At 46.9% G+C, this 19,872-nt stretch overlaps 1 protein-coding gene across 1 annotated transcript in view; it reads right to left on the minus strand.

Moving 5' to 3' along the window:
* The window catches only part of COP1 (COP1 E3 ubiquitin ligase), a 244,101-nt gene that overhangs the window by 73,294 nt on the left and 150,935 nt on the right, over positions 1–19,872 (minus strand). Inside the window, exons 14-15 of the mRNA XM_075322136.1 lie at positions 14,291–14,399; positions 9,294–9,375 (exon numbers count right to left, since the gene is read on the minus strand). Coding sequence (XP_075178251.1) covers positions 9,294–9,375; positions 14,291–14,399 — 191 coding nt within the window. The remainder of the gene's footprint in view (positions 1–9,293; positions 9,376–14,290; positions 14,400–19,872) is intronic.

Below are 19,872 nucleotides of genomic sequence, written 5' to 3' on the forward strand. Positions count from 1 at the left end.
ACACTTCTGATTCCTTTTTTTCTCCCAGCAAAGATATCCTGTTGTTCATTTTGCATTTCTTCTTTCATGTTTTTGACTGTTTGTTACTAAAGACCAATAGTCAGGAATGACACTCCTGTTTCTTTGTGTTTTCCCCAGTAAAGATATCCTGTTGTTCATTTAGGATTTCTTCTTTCATTAGTTTTTTGACTGTTATTAAAGACTTTTCCAATCTGGGCATTATATCAGACTTTGCCCTGAGCAGTTCTTTTAATTCTTTAAAATACCACCTTGACATTTTATGTAATGGCTACCTTTTCCAATCTGGGCACCTAGATATTTTATGTAATGGCTAACTTTTCCAATCTGGGCACCTAGATATTTTATGTAATGGCTAACTTTTCCAATCTGGGCACCTAGACATATTTTATGTAATGGCTACCTTTTCCAATCTGGGCACCTAGACATTTTATGTAATGGCTAACTTTTCCAATCTGGGCACCTAGACATATTTTATGTAATGGCTACCTTTTCCAATCTGGGCACCTAGACATTTTATGTAATGGCTACCTTTTCCTATCTGGGCACCTAGACATATTTTATGTAATGGCTACCTTTTTTAATCTGGGCACCTAGACATTTTATGTAATGGCTACCTTTTCCAATCTGGGCACCTAGACATATTTTATGTAATGGCTACCTTTTCCAATCTGGGCACCTAGACATATTTTATGTAATGGCTACCTTTTCCTATCTGGGCACCTAGACATATTTTATGTAATGGCTACCTTTTCCAATCTGGGCACCTAGACATTTTATGTAATGGCTAACTTTTCCAATCTGGGCACCTAGACATTTTATGTAATGGCTAACTTTTCCAATCTGGGCACCTAGACATTTTATGTAATGGCTAACTTTTCCAATCTGGGCACCTAGATATTTTATGTAATGGCTAACTTTTCCAATCTGGGCATTATATCAGACTTTGTCCTGAGCAGTTCTTGTCATTCTTTATAATACCTAGACATTTTGTGTAATGCCTAGGGAAAGTATAGAACGCAGATATTTCATACCTTGCCTGAAAATGACAGATCGTATACATTGCCTAGGTATTCTATAGAATGCCGGGTTTTCATACACTGCCTGTAACATATACACAGATAGACATTTCTATGTAATACTACTGTACCCCCCCTGAAGCAGCGACAACCTCCTCCTCAATCTATGGCAAGGCAACCCGGCTAACAATTTTATTCCTACCAATCATACTTTCCTATGAATATTCTATACATTCACATGCATAAAATTGAGCAATTACTCAATATCCCAGACCAGCGTCTTCATGACACTTTAACTCTTCGTGACCCCCAAGGATCAGCCTTCATTTGCTGCTGTCTATATCATTAACTGTGGGCTTGTTAAACTTTACCACAAGACGCTCCCCCCCCCCGGTGACGAAGCAGCCAACAGACCGCCGGCCCATCAGTAGGAAATATAGATTTTCTAAAGCACTGTCCCATTAATACACGCCAAGCTGCAAATTAAGTAGACTATCAATTAAAGAAAAAAGGAGAAACGAAAATCCCACTTATCTGCCTCCGCGATGGCAATGACCCTATCGATGGAATTGGCATTTCTGCCTTGAAGACAGCGTGAAAAATGATCCCGTTTATCACAGTCATATTATGCAGAAATGCTAATGTTTGCGGTGCTTTATATTTCCCCTTATCTCAGCATATAGTGCTAGAAAGGGGGAAGTGACATTGTTCTAAAAATTTAGGTTTTTTTTGTTTTTCTAGAAAAGTGGGGAATGCCAACCTGTAGAATTACTAGAATATAGGCTGAACGTTGTAGTACATTTGGAGCAAGTGAGCGTCTACAGAACAAGCGGAAATGACAAGTCTGATAGAACTTGTAATTCTATCGTTCTATTAAACTCTTACTGCAATGTAAGCAGAGCCTGTTTTGGGAATTTTTCCAGTAGTGTATACGTCTTAATATAAATCCTAAAATTAGAGAAGCCAAGTCACCGGCTTACATCCAAATTATCACGTAGCCTAGAACTACGGCAGCCTGCAAAAGCTCATGAACAAAGGGAGAATTGGATTAAATTTTGTGGAGCCGAGTCCAAATTTAGGTTAAAAGGATTAAGAAATCAGAACATCACCTCCCGATCAACACCGGGTTTTTTCTGTTAGGCCGAGGCCACACGGGGATTAGTGCCAGTCCTCGCATGATACTCTGTTCAGGCTCGCACAGCAGGAGCCAAGTATCATGCGAGTATCATGCGACTGTGGTCCGATCATGTGATCAGATCACAGTTGCAGAGGGGAGGGAGGGAATTATCTCCCTATCTCCTCCGTTGCTGGCTGATAGGCGAGTCGCGCGGTACACCCTTGTAATGCAAGTGCAGTGCAAGGTTTCTCTCGCCCCCATAAAGACTTTAATGGATGGGAGTGAAAAAGGACTGCATTACAACCTTGGCATGCTGCGATTGTTTTCTCGGTCCGACTAGGGCGGAGATATAAAATCGGGCCCATAAAGTAACATTGGTCCGAGTGGAATGCAATTTTTTTTTTAATGCATTCTACTCGCTCTGTATTACTCGCTGTGTGTGCTGACCCTTAATGTTTTACCAATTTTTCACATCACCATCTACATTTAAATAAATAAATACATTGCAATATTGACACTGGCCACTAGGCCTAAATTAAGAGTCCTACTTCCTGATGGACACATGGACATGAGGAGCAATCTACTAGCTCAGACCTGACAACTATTCTATAAAAACCCATTGTTGCAGGCTTTAATCTGTAAAGGAAGAGGTGAGCTGTGCCATCACCCATTGTGGATGGTGGATCCTGTGTAATCTACTGTACATAGAGGTGTTATCAGTCATTACACAGGAGGAGGAGGTGGTGAGCTGTGACATCACCTATTGAGAATGATCAATCTTGTGTTACCTACTGTATCTAAAATGTTTCATCAGTCATTGTACAAGAGGAGGTGAGCTGTGACATCCCCTATTGGGAATGGTTGATCCTGTGTTATCTACTGTATATAAAAGTTTTATCAGTCATTGTACAGGAGGAGGGGAGGTAAGCTGTGATATTGCCTATTGTGAATGGTGGATCCTGTGTTATCTACTGTATATAGAGGTGTTATCAGTCATTGTACAGGAGGAGGAAGTGGTGACCTGTGACATCACCTATTGAGAATGATTGATCTTGTGTTACCTACTGTATATAAAAGGTTTTATTAGTCATTGTGAGGTAAATCCTGGGATATGAAGAGGAATTATGACTAGAAGTCATAATTGCTCTCATCACTCCCTGGCAGTGCCCCCCCTCCCTGCTTGTTCTCAAATGTCCAGCATCTGTGGAGGTGTCACATCCCACTTACACCTCCAACAGCCATCTCCTCTGATATGGAGATGAGATGATGTGAGGACAATGGACACAGGATGACTCCCTGCCGTCCCCCTGTAACAAGAGTTGTATCTCATTAGCAAGGCTTGGAAGTAGCCAGACAGAACGACTCCAGTAAAAAATGGTTCATATCTCGCAAGCCATATCTCCGATAAATATGGCAACCATAAAAATGGTGTTTGCGCAGGCGGACGATGCTGGCACACCTTTTTTATGGAAGGGGGAGCTTGGGAAATACCCCAGGCGTGATATCAGCCATATGGGAACTCGTAGACAGGTCATGAGTCCCCTCGTTCTGTAGCTAAATTCATAACTGTCACAATGAGAGCATTGGCGTCTGCCTACGACGCTCCCAGGCAAAGTTATGGCCAATATCCCCTTTGCTGGATAATTCTGATCCATGCAGGGGGAGTGGCAGTGCTTCCCTGTGAGGTCACTAAGGTAGGAGGGGACCTGGATCTGCCCAGGTTGATAACCCTACTTCGGCCATTTTCCAGTGTTCTTCTGCTCGGGGGCCTGGTTGGGAAACATCTGTGGGAAGAATCCTAGAAACCTGGTCTACAGCGCCCCCCTGTGGCCAGACACACAAGGTAACTGATGTAATTGTATACCTGTTTGTAACCCATGCTTTATCTGTAACTGTACTCTGACATATGTATATTCTGTAGATTCCCTATTGTATATATTGTAGTTCTAGTGTGCTTTAGGCTGATTAAATTATATAATTAATCTTGGGCTGTTCTGTTATCTCGATCTTGAATCCCACGTCTGTGTGTTCGGCTAATAGTTACCGTGAAGCGGTTGGTGGCAGCGAGTTGTGCCAAGGATTATTGTGGGGAGGCCAGTGAGATTCGGGAAGATATTATATATTCCGCCCGCGGAGGTCGGGGGAATATATACCCTACTCTCACCGGGGACCCTTCAATAATCGGCATAAGTAGTATAGCGGCCTCCTTGCTTATTGTCGGGCAATTCCATAATTGGCCTGACTATAAGAGGGGCGCTAGAGAGCGCGTCACGTGCTCTGTCGGTCGGTCGGGAGGTATAAAGGAGGGGTGACCCCCACTTGTTACCCCCCGATTGTGACGTACTGGTAGCCAGCGCGGGGGATTTCTGAGTGACCCCCCCGGTGGTTTGTGACATATTGGTGGCATAGCGGTGGGATCGAGATAATAGTGTGTGTGAGTGTGAGACCCATACTCCCAGACACTAAAGACTGCCTGCAGCAGCTGTGGCTGCTGGGGTCTTCAGACTAGCTCAACACTAGAGTGTCAGAGTGCAGATACTGTAAGGTGTGTGGAGGCATCAGGTGTCAGTTCTGTGTCAGTGACCAAAAGTCTGCAAGAATGGCTGATGGCACCAGGAGCAGAGCTATGCAACTGGCCAATGCTAAAGCAGGAGCCGAAGAGAGGGAGGACGGTGCTGTGGGCAGTAATGAGGAGGTTGCCCACGAGTCCTCCAGGAGCTCGACGCCAGAAAACAGCTCTGCAGAGGACATTGCACAACCGGGCACTGCTGGACAAGATGAGGAGCAGCTCACCCAAGGGTCCTCAACGAGCCAGATGCCAGCCCTCCGCTCTGCAATGGACAGTGAATCACCCGGCTCCGCAGCGGGCCGCAGATCACCACGTGCCATTCCACCGAGCCTGGGAGGCTCGGATAGCCTTCTTCAAATGGCTATGGCCCTTCTCCAGGCTGGAGACCAGGAGGGCTACAAGGGACTCCTGGCAGAGCACAGGGCAGAGCGGCAGGCAGCGCGTGATGCTGAGGCTGCGGAGCGGCAAGCAGTGCGTGAGGCTGCGGAGCGGCAAGCAGCGCGTGAAGAGCGAGAGCGAGAGCGACAGGCAGAGCGTGACTACCAGCTGCAGCTAGCTCAGCTCCGGCCCTCATCAGCCACACGTGACCTTCGAGACACCAAACTTCCAAAGGTCCGTGTTGAGGACTTCCCAGTGCTGGAGAAGGATGGAGACTTGGACTCTTTCTTGACTGCTTTTGAACGGACTTGCTTGCAGCACCATCTGAACAAGGACCAGTGGGCCAAATACCTGACCCCCCGTTTAAGGGGTAAGGCCCTGGATATCCTTGGGGACTTGCCTGCTGAGGCAGATCAGGGCTACGACACCATCAAGCGGGCCCTGATCCAACAGTACAACCTCACCCCAGAGTCCTACCGCAAGAAGTTCCGGAGCCTACAGAAGGGACCAAAGGACTCCTGGGCTGACCACAGGCGGGCACTTGCCCGAGCTGCCGACCACTGGACCCAAGGCCTGCAGCTTTCCACCGGACCGGAGATCCTGGACTTGTTCATCACGGAGCAACTCTTGTGGAACTGCCCTGAGGATCTCCGCCAGTTCATCCGAGACCAGAAGCCAAAGGGGTCCACGGCTACAGCTGCCCTTGCCGATGACTACACCAACAACCGGGCCCCTGAGGCCAGGAGAGCGGCCACCAGCAGCTCAACCCTGTAACGTACCTGGTCACCCTGGACCCCGCCCGTGGAAGGCGAAAGCCCTTCCATGTGAACATGATGAAGGCACATCATGAGCGGGAGGCATGTGCGCTCCCCGTGTGCAACCTGCCCGAGGAGGGAGAAGCGGAAACCCTCTTGGATATGCTAGCCCAGGTTAGGGCAGGCGGATCCATTGAGGATGTGGAGGTTGGCCACCAGCTCTTGGAGGACCAACGGTCCCAGCTGTGGGCCACCCTCCTCCCCTTCCGGGGGTTGTTTACCAACCAGCCCGGAAGGACTGACTTGGCTGTCCATCACGTGGACACTGGGGATCATCCCCCGATCCGGCGTTCAGCATATCGGGTCTCCCTGGAGGTGCAGCAACACATGCGCCAGGAGATTGACGAGATGCTGGAGCTGGGGGTGATCCAGGCATCCAACAGCGCTTGGGCCTCGCCTGTAGTCCTCGTCCCTAAGAAGGACCGAACCACTCGGTTCTGCGTGGACTACAGGGGGCTCAATGCTGTCACGGTCGCCGATGCGTACCCAATGCCACGCATCGATGACCTGCTCGATCAGTTGGCCGGGGCTCAGTACCTGACCATCATGGACCTGAGCCGGGGATATTGGCAGATCCCCCTGACTCGCAAGGCCAGGGAACGCTCTGCCTTTATTACCCCATTTGGACTGTACGAGTCCACGGTGATGCCATTCGGGATGAGGAATGCCCCTGCCACTTTCCAGCGGATGGTCAACACCCTGCTCAAGGGACTTGAAGGGTACGCGGCCGCGTACCTGGATGACATTGCCGTCTTCAGTCCCACCTGGGAGGACCACCTAGAGCATCTAGCACAGGTGCTCAGGCGGATCCACCGGGCAGGTTTGACCATCAAGCCGGGAAAGTGTCAGCTGGCCATGAGCGAGGTCCAGTACCTCGGTCACCGGGTAGGTGGGGGAACGCTGAAGCCCGAGCCTGAGAAAGTGGAGGCCATCGCATCCTGGCCCACCCCCAGGACCAAGAAGCAGGTGATGTCCTTCTTGGGGACCGCTGGGTACTATAGGAGGTTTGTTCCATGCTATAGTAGCCTGGCAAAGCCCTTGACGGACCTCACCAAGAAGAAGCTGCCCTCTGCAGTCGATTGGACAGTGGACTGCGAGACAGCCTTCCGGGCCCTAAAGGACGCCCTGTCCAGCCCGCCCGTGCTACAGGCAGCCGACTTCACGCGGCCGTTTGTAGTACAGACCGACGCCAGTGACTTCGGCCTCGGTGCGGTGCTCAGCCAGGTGGACTCTGCGAGCCAAGAGCACCCAGTCTTGTACCTGAGCAGGAAGCTGTTACCAAGGGAAGTGGCCTATTCTACAATGGAGAAGGAGTGCCTGGCCATAGTGTGGGCCCTGCAGCGTCTGCAACCCTATCTATACGGGCGCCACTTCATCGTGGAGACGGACCACAATCCCCTCAGCTGGTTGCACACCGTCTCTGGGACGAATGGGCGATTGTTGCGATGGAGCCTTGCGCTCCAGCAATACGACTTCACCATTCGCCACAAAAGGGGCCGTGACCACGGTAACGCAGACGGGCTGTCCCGACAAGGAGAGGTCGCGGACGGGCGCACGGGGGAACACCGGAGTGTGCTGCCCCCTAGCGCCCTCAAAAGGGGGGAGGTGTGAGGTAAATCCTGGGATATGAAGAGGAATTATGACTAGAAGTCATAATTGCTCTCATCACTCCCTGGCAGTGCCCCCCCTCCCTGCTTGTTCTCAAATGTCCAGCATCTGTGGAGGTGTCACATCCCACTTACACCTCCAACAGCCATCTCCTCTGATATGGAGATGAGATGATGTGAGGACAATGGACACAGGATGACTCCCTGCCGTCCCCCTGTAACAAGAGTTGTATCTCATTAGCAAGGCTTGGAAGTAGCCAGACAGAACGACTCCAGTAAAAAATGGTTCATATCTCGCAAGCCATATCTCCGATAAATATGGCAACCATAAAAATGGTGTTTGCGCAGGCGGACGATGCTGGCACACCTTTTTTATGGAAGGAGGAGCTTGGGAAATACCCCAGGCGTGATATCAGCCATATGGGAACTCGTAGACAGGTCATGAGTCCCCTCGTTCTGTAGCTAAATTCATAACTGTCACAATGAGAGCATTGGCGTCTGCCTACGACGCTCCCAGGCAAAGTTATGGCCAATATCCCCTTTGCTGGATAATTCTGATCCATGCAGGGGGAGTGGCAGTGCTTCCCTGTGAGGTCACTAAGGTAGGAGGGGACCTGGATCTGCCCAGGTTGATAACCCTACTTCGGCCATTTTCCAGTGTTCTTCTGCTCGGGGGCCTGGTTGGGAAACATCTGTGGGAAGAATCCTAGAAACCTGGTCTACAGCGCCCCCCTGTGGCCAGACACACAAGGTAACTGATGTAATTGTATACCTGTTTGTAACCCATGCTTTATCTGTAACTGTACTCTGACATATGTATATTCTGTAGATTCCCTATTGTATATATTGTAGTTCTAGTGTGCTTTAGGCTGATTAAATTATATAATTAATCTTGGGCTGTTCTGTTATCTCGATCTTGAATCCCACGTCTGTGTGTTCGGCTAATAGTTACCGTGAAGCGGTTGGTGGCAGCGAGTTGTGCCAAGGATTATTGTGGGGAGGCCAGTGAGATTCGGGAAGATATTATATATTCCGCCCGCGGAGGTCGGGGGAATATATACCCTACTCTCACCGGGGACCCTTCAATAATCGGCATAAGTAGTATAGCGGCCTCCTTGCTTATTGTCGGGCAATTCCATAATTGGCCTGACTATAAGAGGGGCGCTAGAGAGCGCGTCACGTGCTCTGTCGGTCGGTCGGGAGGTATAAAGGAGGGGTGACCCCCACTTGTTACCCCCCGATTGTGACGTACTGGTAGCCAGCGCGGGGGATTTCTGAGTGACCCCCCCGGTGGTTTGTGACAGTCATTGTATAGGAGAAGGTGAGCTGTGACATCCCCTATTGGGAGTGGTGGATCTTGTGTTACCTACTGTATATAGAGGTGTTATCAGTCATTGTACAGGAGGAGGGGAGGAGAACTGTGATATCCCCTATTGGCAATGGTGGACCTTGTGTTATCTACTGTATTTAGAGGCATTACCTGTCAATGTAATCATGTGTGGAATGATAATGAGATTGCTGGAAAGTCAAATGTACAGAACAAAAAGTCTAGTATAAGGCCTAGTAGTCACTGTAAAAAAGGCAAAATTTTTCTCATAACATGGAAAATTGAAAAAAAAAAAAAAAGAAAAAAAGTAAAACGTTTAATAAATTTTACATAAAACCCCACACAAAGAACTATAGTAACAATACAACATTTTGAACCTGTATAATGAACTTTGGGCTTTGTTCTCCGACCACTAACTTTTAAGAGCAAAACCAGTGACTCACCTTTGGCATCATCAGATCCGGAGGCGAGAAGTTTCGGGTCCATAAGGTTAAAATCCACACTCCAACACCTCTTCTCATGTTCCTATTTTGGTAAAACACACACACAAAAAAAACTAAATGAGGGAAGATACTGGGAGACCGTAAAGTATACACTGTGAATAGCTTCAAAGGGGTTCCATTAAAAAAAAAAACAAAAAAAAACAAAAAAAAAAAAACAAAAAAAAAAAAACAAAATCACCAACAACAAAAACAACCAACAACAACAAAAACAACCAACAAAAACAACCAACAAAAACAACTAACAAAAACAAAAATAACCACAAAAACCACCAACAACCACAAAAACCACCAACAACCACAAAAACCACAACAACCACAAAAACAACCACAACAACAACCAACAACCACAACCACAACAAAAACCACAACAACAAGTATCAAGAAGACCAAAGCCATTTTTAATCTCTGAAGACAAGTGTATGACAGACTTACAAGCCTGATATAAGTGGCTGGAGCTTGCATTTCTTAATATTAGGAAGCACCTACGCAGTTATTATATGCACTTGGTCCCCTGGGACCGCCTTCTATGTAGATCACTACAAGACCCAGTGGCCACCATTAATTGACCCATCCTAATAGTGTCCTGGGGTCTTAAGAGGCCGGGGTGCTACTGGCGTCATCATAAATGTTCAGTTGGAGTAGAATTTGTTTTCTCCCGATACTTTCTTCATCCAACTGTACAGTAATAAATCTAATACAGCAGAAGGACTGACATCCGTCTCATAAAGCAGTCCTTTATTAGTGAATGGAGCGGCAGAGCAGAAGTCAACATTCCGCAATTACGCTCCTTTCGCTTACAGAGATTCTGTAATTTCCTGCTGACAATGGCAGGTGCAGTCATTGGATGTCGCTTTTTACATTATTTTCTTGGAAAATGAAGGCAAAACTAACATTGTTATTGATCGTTTGTTTCTGAGAAGTCAGTTAAAAAAAAAAAAAAGAAAAAAAAAAAAGTGACAACCAATATGGCCGCAACAGCAAAACCGAAATGTGCAAAAAGAAAAAAAAACAAATTACGACGACCGCTCTTTACTTCTGCTTTTTTTTTTTTTTAGACCATTTTTACAAGTAGGAAATTATTTTTAGGGCTTGTCCACTTTTAGTAAAAGAAAATGCTGCATTCCACAGTAGGAGAAAAGGGAATGAGATTTCTGACCTCTCATTCACACGCTGCTTATTTTTTTATGCTGAATTTCAACCAAAAGCGTTTTTTATTCTCTCAAAATCGGCAGGGTGTCACTTCTGTTAGAGTCTGTTGTGTTTTCCCAATTCAAATGAAGAAAAAACACGTAAAGATGCTTAGAAAATTGACATAAGAAAAATAAAAAAAACAAAAAAAAACAAAAACACCACCACGATCAGACACCACCACGACCACCACCAAGACCACCACCAAAATCACCAAGACCACCACCAAGATCACCAAGACGACCACCACCACCAAGACCACCACCACCAAGATCACCAAGACCAGGACCACCAAGACCACCACCAAGATCACCTACACCACCAAGACCACCACCATCAAGATCACCAAGACCACCACCACCAAGACCACCTACACCATAAAGATCACCAAGACCACCACCACCAAGACCACCAAGACCACCACCACCAAGACCACCAAGACCACCACCACCAAGACAACCACCACCAAGATCACCAAGACCACCACCACCAAGACCACCATCACCAAGATCACCAAGACCACCACCAAAATCACCAAGACCACCACCAAGACGACCACCACCACCAAGATCACCACCACCACCAAGACCATCACCAAGACCACCACCACCAAGACCACCACCACCAAGACCACCATCACCAAGACCACCATCACCAAGACCACCATCACCAAGACCACCACCACCAAGACCACCACCACCAAGACAACCACAAAGACAACCACCAAGACCACCACCACCAAGACCACCACCACCAAGACCACCACCACCAAGACCACCACCACCACCACCAAGACCACCACCACCAAGACCACCACCACCAAGACCACCACCACCAAGACCACCACCACCAAGACCACCACCACCAAGACAACCACCACCAAGACAACCACCACCAAGACAACCACCACCAAGATCACCAAGACCACCACCACCAAGACCACCATCACCAAGATCACCAAGACCACCACCAAAATCACCAAGACCACCACCAAGACGACCACCACCACCAAGATCACCACCACCACCAAGACCACCATCACCAAGACCACCACCACCAAGACCACCATCACCAAGACCACCACCACCAAGACCACCACCACCAAGACAACCACAAAGACAACCACCAAGACCACCACCACCAAGACCACCACCACCACCACCACCACCACCACCACCAAGACCACCACCACCAAGACCACCACCACCAAGACCACCACCACCAAGACCACCACCACCAAGACCACCACCACCAAGACCACCACCACCAAGACCACCACCACCAAGACAACCACCACCAAGACAACCACCACCAAGACAACCACCACCAAGACAACCACCACCAAGACAACCACCAAGATCACCATCACCAAGATCACCAAGACCACCACCAAAATCACCAAGACCACCACCAAGATTACCAAGACGACCACCACCACCACCAAGATCACCACCATCACCAAGATCACCAAGACCAGGACCACCAAGACCACCACCAAGATCACCACCACCAAGACCACCAGGACCACCACCAAGACCACCACCAAGACCACCTACACCACCAAGACCACAACCATCAAGATCACCAAGACCACCACCACCAAGACCACCTTACACCACAAAGATCACCAAGACCACCACCAAGATCACAAAGAGCACCACCACCACCAGGACCACAAGGACCACCACCAAGACCACCACCACCAAGATCACGAAGACCACCACCAACAAGACCACCTACAAGAATGTTTGAAAAAACCAAAACCCGCAGGTACTTTATGCAACTTTTCTCCTGCCAACATGAGTATTTGCAGCAGATTTTTCTGCATCAAAAACCCAAAACGTCGACAAGCCATTAGCCTGAATTCACACACAGATCAGCATTTCTCAAATAGCATTCCTCTATAAAAGATGCTGCAGCCGGCAATGTAAGGGTACATGCACATTATTTTCAAGCATATTTACCTGGAACCCACCCTGAAAATGCACTTAACATTTCTTAAAAAAAAATAAAAAAATGAAACATATTGCACAGTAAAGTCAGAACGATTAGCTCTACATCTGCTCTGTATTCGGTCACTTCTTTTCATCGTTTCAGGCTTTGAAAGTTGTGAAGCACCTTAAAGGGAATCTGTCACCAGGTATTTGTCTCTACATTATGCTACTTTCAGATGGAGGAGCAGAGACCCTGATTACAGCAATGTGTCACTTACTGAGCTGTTGGCTGTTATTTTGATAAAATCAATGTTTTCTCTGCTGCAGAGGTAGCAGTTATACAGAGCTCATGAATATGCTGGACTGCCTGCAGCATGCCAAGTAGTCCTGTAGTGATAATCTCCTGCTGATTAAACAATGATTTTTATCAAAACTACACTAAGAAACCCAGTAAGTGACATCGCTGGAATCAGGATCTCTGCCCCTACATTATGCTGATCTCCGATTAGGTGGCAAAAACCTGGTGACATTCTCTTTAAAGACGTGATCAGTCTATGTTACATGGGGCTTTTGCTTGGAAACTGCCATTTTTTTCCTGTATAAAAAAAAAAACCACAAAAAAAAATGGAATTCTTTTTGCTGGAAAATTGTGAAAATTAATCTGTCATAACGGTATGATCACATGGAGTAAATTTCGCTTTTTGTGTTGTGCATCTGCTCCAAAAATCTGGGGCAGAATCTCCATTTCCTGACATGGATTTTCTATTATTTAACAGTGCAAATCCACACGGCGCTACCAGATGGAATCCACACGGCGCTACCAGATGGAATCCACACGGCGCTACCAGATGGAATCCACACGGCGATACCAGATGGAATCCACACGGCGATACCAGATGGAATCCACACGGCGATACCAGATGGAATCCACACGGCGATACCAGATGGAATCCACACGGCGCTACCAGATGGAATCCACACGGCGCTACCAGATGGAATCCACACGGCGATACCAGATGGAATCCACACGGCGCTACCAGATGGAATCCACACGGCGCTACCAGATGGAATCCACACGGCGCTACCAGATGGAATCCACACGGCGCTACCAGATGGAATCCACACGGCGCTACCAGATGGAATCCACACGGCGCTACCAGATGGAATCCACACGGCGCTACCAGATGGAATCCACACGGCGCTACCAGAACACTTTTCAGATGGAATCCATACAGTACCAATGCAAACAAGAAATTGTTCCAAAACACGGGCAGCGACCATACCTTTAAAAATGCAACCAATCACAGTACAGCTTTCATTTCCTAAATGGTCATGGAGACATTGAAAGCTGAACTGTGATTGGTTGCTGTAGGAAATAAGGCCTTGCTTTCTTCCCGGTCTGCTTTCATTAATGAGGCCCGGGGAGATTTTAGCAATTCACCACCCCAGCTAGACACATACAGCGCTGGATTTTCCGTCCACGTAAGGTCTGCCTGTCTATTTTGTAGAATTAAATCCCATTAGGGGGAGGGGAGTCTGACAATAAACGTTTTGTTCTGCCGCCGCAGACTTCTTTACCACCGGCGGTTCTGACTTTGCATTTCTTTTATATTAGGACACAAAGAACGGAAAGAAAAAATAAGAGCAAATACTCAGGTAACACAAAAAAATTAAAACAAATACCGCAGCATGCATTTTAGTACAGATCGGTTTTCTCCCCGGGGGTCTAAATAACAGAATAAAGAGGCAGCGGTTTGACGAGCAGACGACAGGAGCGAGCGGACGTCTGCCGACAGCCGGCGCGTCGCACGTTACCTGGTATACTTTGGATCTTTGCCCTGTAAAGCCATCCCAGAGAATCACCGTCCCCTCGTAATCGCTGCTGGCCAGTAGGTTTTTGTGATAACTGCTCCAGCTTATACAGCTGCAAAAGATAAAAAAAAAATATATATTACTGCGAAAGAATGGAGCGAAAGGAACAGTATTGTGTCCGCTGGGCGCCTGCGGACTCCACTCCTGACTCATTCAATAAACTGCGGGCCCTTACAGCGAGGGACCGAGCCAGACGCCAGCGCTGTGAGATACGTCTAAGCTGAGCACTATCATGGAGGTTTCATTTATCGGAAAATAATTGGTTTCTTAAGAGGATAATAATGGTGGAGGAGGGGGTCCGGGGGGACCTGCCACTGCCCCTACTGACTTGTGTCTGGTCGTACGCCTGCATCCATCTATCAGACAACGTCACCAGTTTTGCTTTGGGGTGAAGAGTTTTACATAAAATCATTTAATACGGGATTATTATATCACACACTTGATTAAAGGAGGCGATACAGAGCGGGTCAATGCAATGCAGAGGAGGTCTACATGTATTAAAAAAAGAAAAAAAAAAAAAACCTCAGATAATAAGCACCTCTAATAAGGAATTAGAAGACTATTTGCTAAAATAACATTTCTGAGACACTCACTAAATCCTGAAAAAAGGTATCAAGAAGTGGATGGAGTGGTGCTCACACCGGCGCACCACTGCTCCATCAACATCGGAGAATTTGGGACCATTAGGCTATGTGCCCACAGGTGCTTGCTCCTGCAGATTTTGCTGCGGAAAACCTGTGGATTTATCTGGATTTTCCAGATAAATCCGCAGGTTTTAGCATGTACAGACACTCCCCATGTTATCCTATGGGACATGGGGAGTGCCGTGTCCATGCTGCGGAAAGTGCGGCTGCCGAACATGCTGCGGATGTCCGCATCCGCAGGTATAATTGCATGACAATTATTCATGCGGAATTACCTGCGGATGTCCCGGTCCTCCGCTATGGAGATAGAGGCCAGGACTTCCGCAGGTAATTCGCATGAATGTCCGCATGTTTCCCGCAGCTATTCCGCTAGAATCTCGCAGCTAAAAATAGCTGCGGACGCCAGCGGGCAGCTGCGGGAAACATGCGCTCGTACCTGCGGATACATCCGCAGGTACTAGCTCCCGTGGGTACATAGCCTTAGGCCCACGCTGTGTAGTTTTGACGCGTATTTTCAGAAATCGGCATGTCCATTGTGAAGCCAGCAAAGTCTATGAGAATTCAGAAGTGCTGTGCCCACGTTGAGTATTTTTCCCTTGCGTATTTGGTGCAAAAAAAAAAAAAAAAAAAGAAATCTGCACTAAATACACGAGGGAAAAATACTCAACGTGGGCACAGCACTTCTGAATTCTCATAGACTTTGCTGGCTTCACAATGGACATGCAGATTTTGCGTCAAAATCCGCAGTGTGGGCACAGGGCCTTAGAGATGAGGGGAAAAAAAAAAAAATCATGCCCGGTAGTCTATGGCCTCGAGAGCAGCGCATTGCAATACTCTTCCCTGCCAGCATCACCGGCGCCTCTTCTGATTAGTAGACTTCATTGCAAAGTGATGCACACACGTCACCATCCAGGGCATACACAGGCAAAATGCCAGGAATGCTGAGACGTAGGCTACGGATGTGGCTGCTCAACTAGGGCCTTGTAAACCTTTATGCCCAAATCTAGGGACCATCATTCATTGAATCAATAGGGGATCCAGAATTCAGAGAACTATTGATCATATATTTTACTACTTACCCTGTTTATAGGTGAAAAATGAAGATTTTTGCTACTTGCTGCAAAATCTCTTTCTCATAGTTTTTAATTGTGGGGGGGGGCTCCCCCAGTGAAGCAGTCAAGAAATGAAAATTGTTGGTACACGCAGTAAAATATCCTTCTCAGTCTTCATTGGGGGACACAGTATCAATGAGTTAGTTTTCTGCCACCCATGGTTCCTGTGTCCCCCCGGAGAAGCAGCCAAGAAAAGAGGATTTTTGGTACTAACCATAAAATCTTTCTTCTAATCGTTATTGGGGGTGGGGGGGCGGCGCGCAGAGGAACCATGGGTTAGTTTGCTGCCATCTAGGATTCCTGTGCCTCCCAGTTAAGCGGAGAAGAAATTAAGATTTTCGGTACGGAGCGTAAAATATCTCATTTTCATTGGAGTGGGGGAATTGTTTGACACAAGAACCATCGGACACAGGAACCATAGGTGGCAGCAGACTAACCCATGATTCTGGTGTCCTCCAATGACGTGACCGTGAAATGTAGTGGGTGGAAAACGTTTTAACGCAGATGAGCATGACTTGAGTACAATGGAAGTCAAAGGGGAGGATTTCCCAGAAAAATGCTCAAGCTCCCCATTGACTTCCATTAGGGTATGTGCCCACAGTCAGAACTCCTGACCTGCGGGACCACGCGTCTCCTCTGCAGGAGAATACAGGAGACTGCAGCTACTCGTACCCACGATCAGGGTTCAGTGCGCTGCGGTCTCCTGCTTGTGTTCTCCCTACAAAGGACGCATGCGATCCCACAGCAAACAATTGACATGTGGCGGTCTGGAAAGACGCTCCGCAGGTCAGAGTTTGCTGCGGAAAAAAGAAGCACAGTGGGCACGGGATTTCTAGAAAGCCATCCACTGTGCTTGTACTGTACAATGCACTGGTTTGGACGCAGCTGAAGCATGCTGCATCCAAACTGCTGCAAACACTGATCGTGGGCACGCACCATTATACTCGGGTACTCAAGCCGCTCCCATTAGTGTATCCAAATGCACTTAACAAGTATCAAGCACCCAAGCATAGTAGTGGTCGCTCAGCACTAGTTACGAGTACGGTAGTGCCCCCTCATCACTAGTTACGAGTACGGTAGTGGTCGCTCATCACTAGTTACGAGTACGGTAGTGCCCCCTCATCACTAGTTACGAGTACGGTAGTGGTCGCTCATCACTAGTTACGAGTACGGTAGTGGTCGCTCAGCACTAGTTACGAGTACGGTAGTGGTCGCTTATCACTAGTTGTGTGTGCGCACATACATGTGTAATATATATATATATATATATATATATATATTTTACACACACACACACACACATATAGACACACACACATACATGCATATATACATACATATATTATATATATATATATATATATATATATATATATATATATATATATATATACACACACAATATTATATATGTATACACACACACACACACACACATTATATACATATATATTTTACACTTACATATACACACACACGCTTTTGCGTATATATGTAAGGAGATATACATTTATATCAAATCAAATCGGCTTTATATCTGTATATAATCTAATAAAAAAGTTGGTGCAAAGGATCCCGGCTCCAGAGAATGCACACCCTCCTTACTCTCAAGGGGACACAAAGGCCTTTGTTTTCAGAAAACATCAGAAATTTACAGAATCCCAAAATATTCCATTAAGGATGAAAAATTACGTGACATCACTGGAGGCGATGAGCGCGATGTGCGGAGAGACAAAACCGGTTTTGATTAAAGTAGCAGGATTAATGTTTTATGGTTGGGATCAGTGATAATGATGGCGGGACGATGATTCAACGCCATCCGACGACCCTTGATATGTGGTCTAACATCTTTGAAAGTCAGAAATCTCGACACAAAGTACTGCGACGTCTCACTCCAGGCAGTGCTTTATAACCAGCCGAGTACAAAGTCAAGGAAACTGCCACTGTGAAAAGGAACATTTCCGAATTTCGGTTTCTAAAACAGACAAATGAGTTATCAGTGGCTGGCATTGTGTACAGTTTTACGCTTCCACACATCAATCCTCCATTCTTTTGTCAGCGAGAGGCACCCAGCTGAATGCTGCATGCTCTCCGCGCCCAAGATGCCAGACATAAAAAAGGAGATTTGTAGGAAAATAAAAAAAGAAAAAATAAAGATTCTTCTGTGAAACGTCTGCAAGAGGAGAAACTTTTAATGTAAAGTAAAATTTCAAAGTAGCAGGGGCTCTAGATGACGGGATAAGCCGGTTATACCAAACATGTTGGCACCGCAGTCACGAGAACCCCCACAGGGACATCACCCAATTCCATAATGATGTCCACAAGCTAGTCTCCAGCCCCTGCCCTATTTTCAGGCGGTCCCCGGAGAGCGGGTGCTGATGCAACGGCACCCATGGTTTCCTGCAAGAACATTAACCGTACACCTTCATCTCAACGCCTTATGTTACCCGGTAGAGTAACTGCGGAGAGGGTTGTCGAAAACTTAATGTTTGATCACCTAATCATTGGATAGGTTATCAATATTAGACTGGTTGGGCCTAAATGTGACTGACCAGGCAGCGATGTAGCGGGAGAGGTAAAGCTCCATGCACTGCGCAAAGGCTACGACCGGTACTGCAAGATCTCCACATGCAAGTGAAGGAGACTAAAGTAGTCGTACCAGTCACACTATATAGGGTGGAGAATTCAGGTCAATGCTCCGCAGATCCTTCAATCTGCTGACTAATGGAGGTGCCTGGAGTAGGACCTCTACCACTCTGATAGCTTATCAATATTAAAGGGAATCTGTCAGCAGGTTTTTGCTACCTCATCTGAGAGCAGCATGATGTAGGCAAAGAAATACTGAATCCAACGATGTATAACTTAGATTACTGGCTGCAGCCGTTCTGAATGTTTAAATTTAGTCATGTAGCAGAGCTGAGAGAGCTGTCCCCACCCACACCAGGCTCTCTATAGACATTGTACATGGACAGTGAGGTGTCAGGAGAGGACGTGCTGGACTGCCCTGTGTGCGAGATTGTAGTGCAAGCAATGATAAGTCCTGCTGCTTAACCTAACATAACAAATTAACAGATCGGACTTGCCAAGACAGGCATTCCTGAATTCTCTGCTAAAGGGAACCTGTCAGGTTCAATATGCACCCAGAACAATGGGCAGTTCTGGGTATATATTGCTAATCCCTGCCTCTGTCCCTGTATCTAGTAGCATAGATCAGGAGATCTTTAGAAATAGTATTTCTAAATATCTACTTATTTATGCTAGTGTATACAGAGACTCTTAGGCAGGGATTACTAATATGCACCCAGAACTGCTCGTGGTTCTGGTTGCATATTGCACCTGACAGGTTCCCTTTAACCCTTGCAGCATGCGGTATTCAGCTTACATAGCAAAAACCTGCTGTCAGATTTCTTTTAAAGTCCCAGAAAACACTTAACCCTCACAACCGCCACCCGCTTGCAATTTGATCCCATACCCTACATTGATTTATATACATGGTTCAAGAATCCTACATGTGACAGTGCCTATTCTAGGAAATTAAAAAGGGACTATATCAGCAGGTTTTCACTATGTAATCTGAGAACAGCTTGAAACCAGGGCAGAGCCCCTGATTCCAGCGAAGTGTCACTTAGGCCCGTTTCACACATCCGGCATTTCGCTGGATCCATCACACTCCAGTACAGTGTAATACTGTACAATGGCATTGTGGCAACCTCCGGTCACATGCTGTCATGTGACCGCAGCTTGCAGTGATGCCATTGCACAGTATTAA

Source organism: Anomaloglossus baeobatrachus, chromosome 8, assembly GCF_048569485.1.
Source record: "Anomaloglossus baeobatrachus isolate aAnoBae1 chromosome 8, aAnoBae1.hap1, whole genome shotgun sequence".
Lineage (NCBI taxonomy): Eukaryota > Metazoa > Chordata > Amphibia > Anura > Aromobatidae > Anomaloglossus > Anomaloglossus baeobatrachus.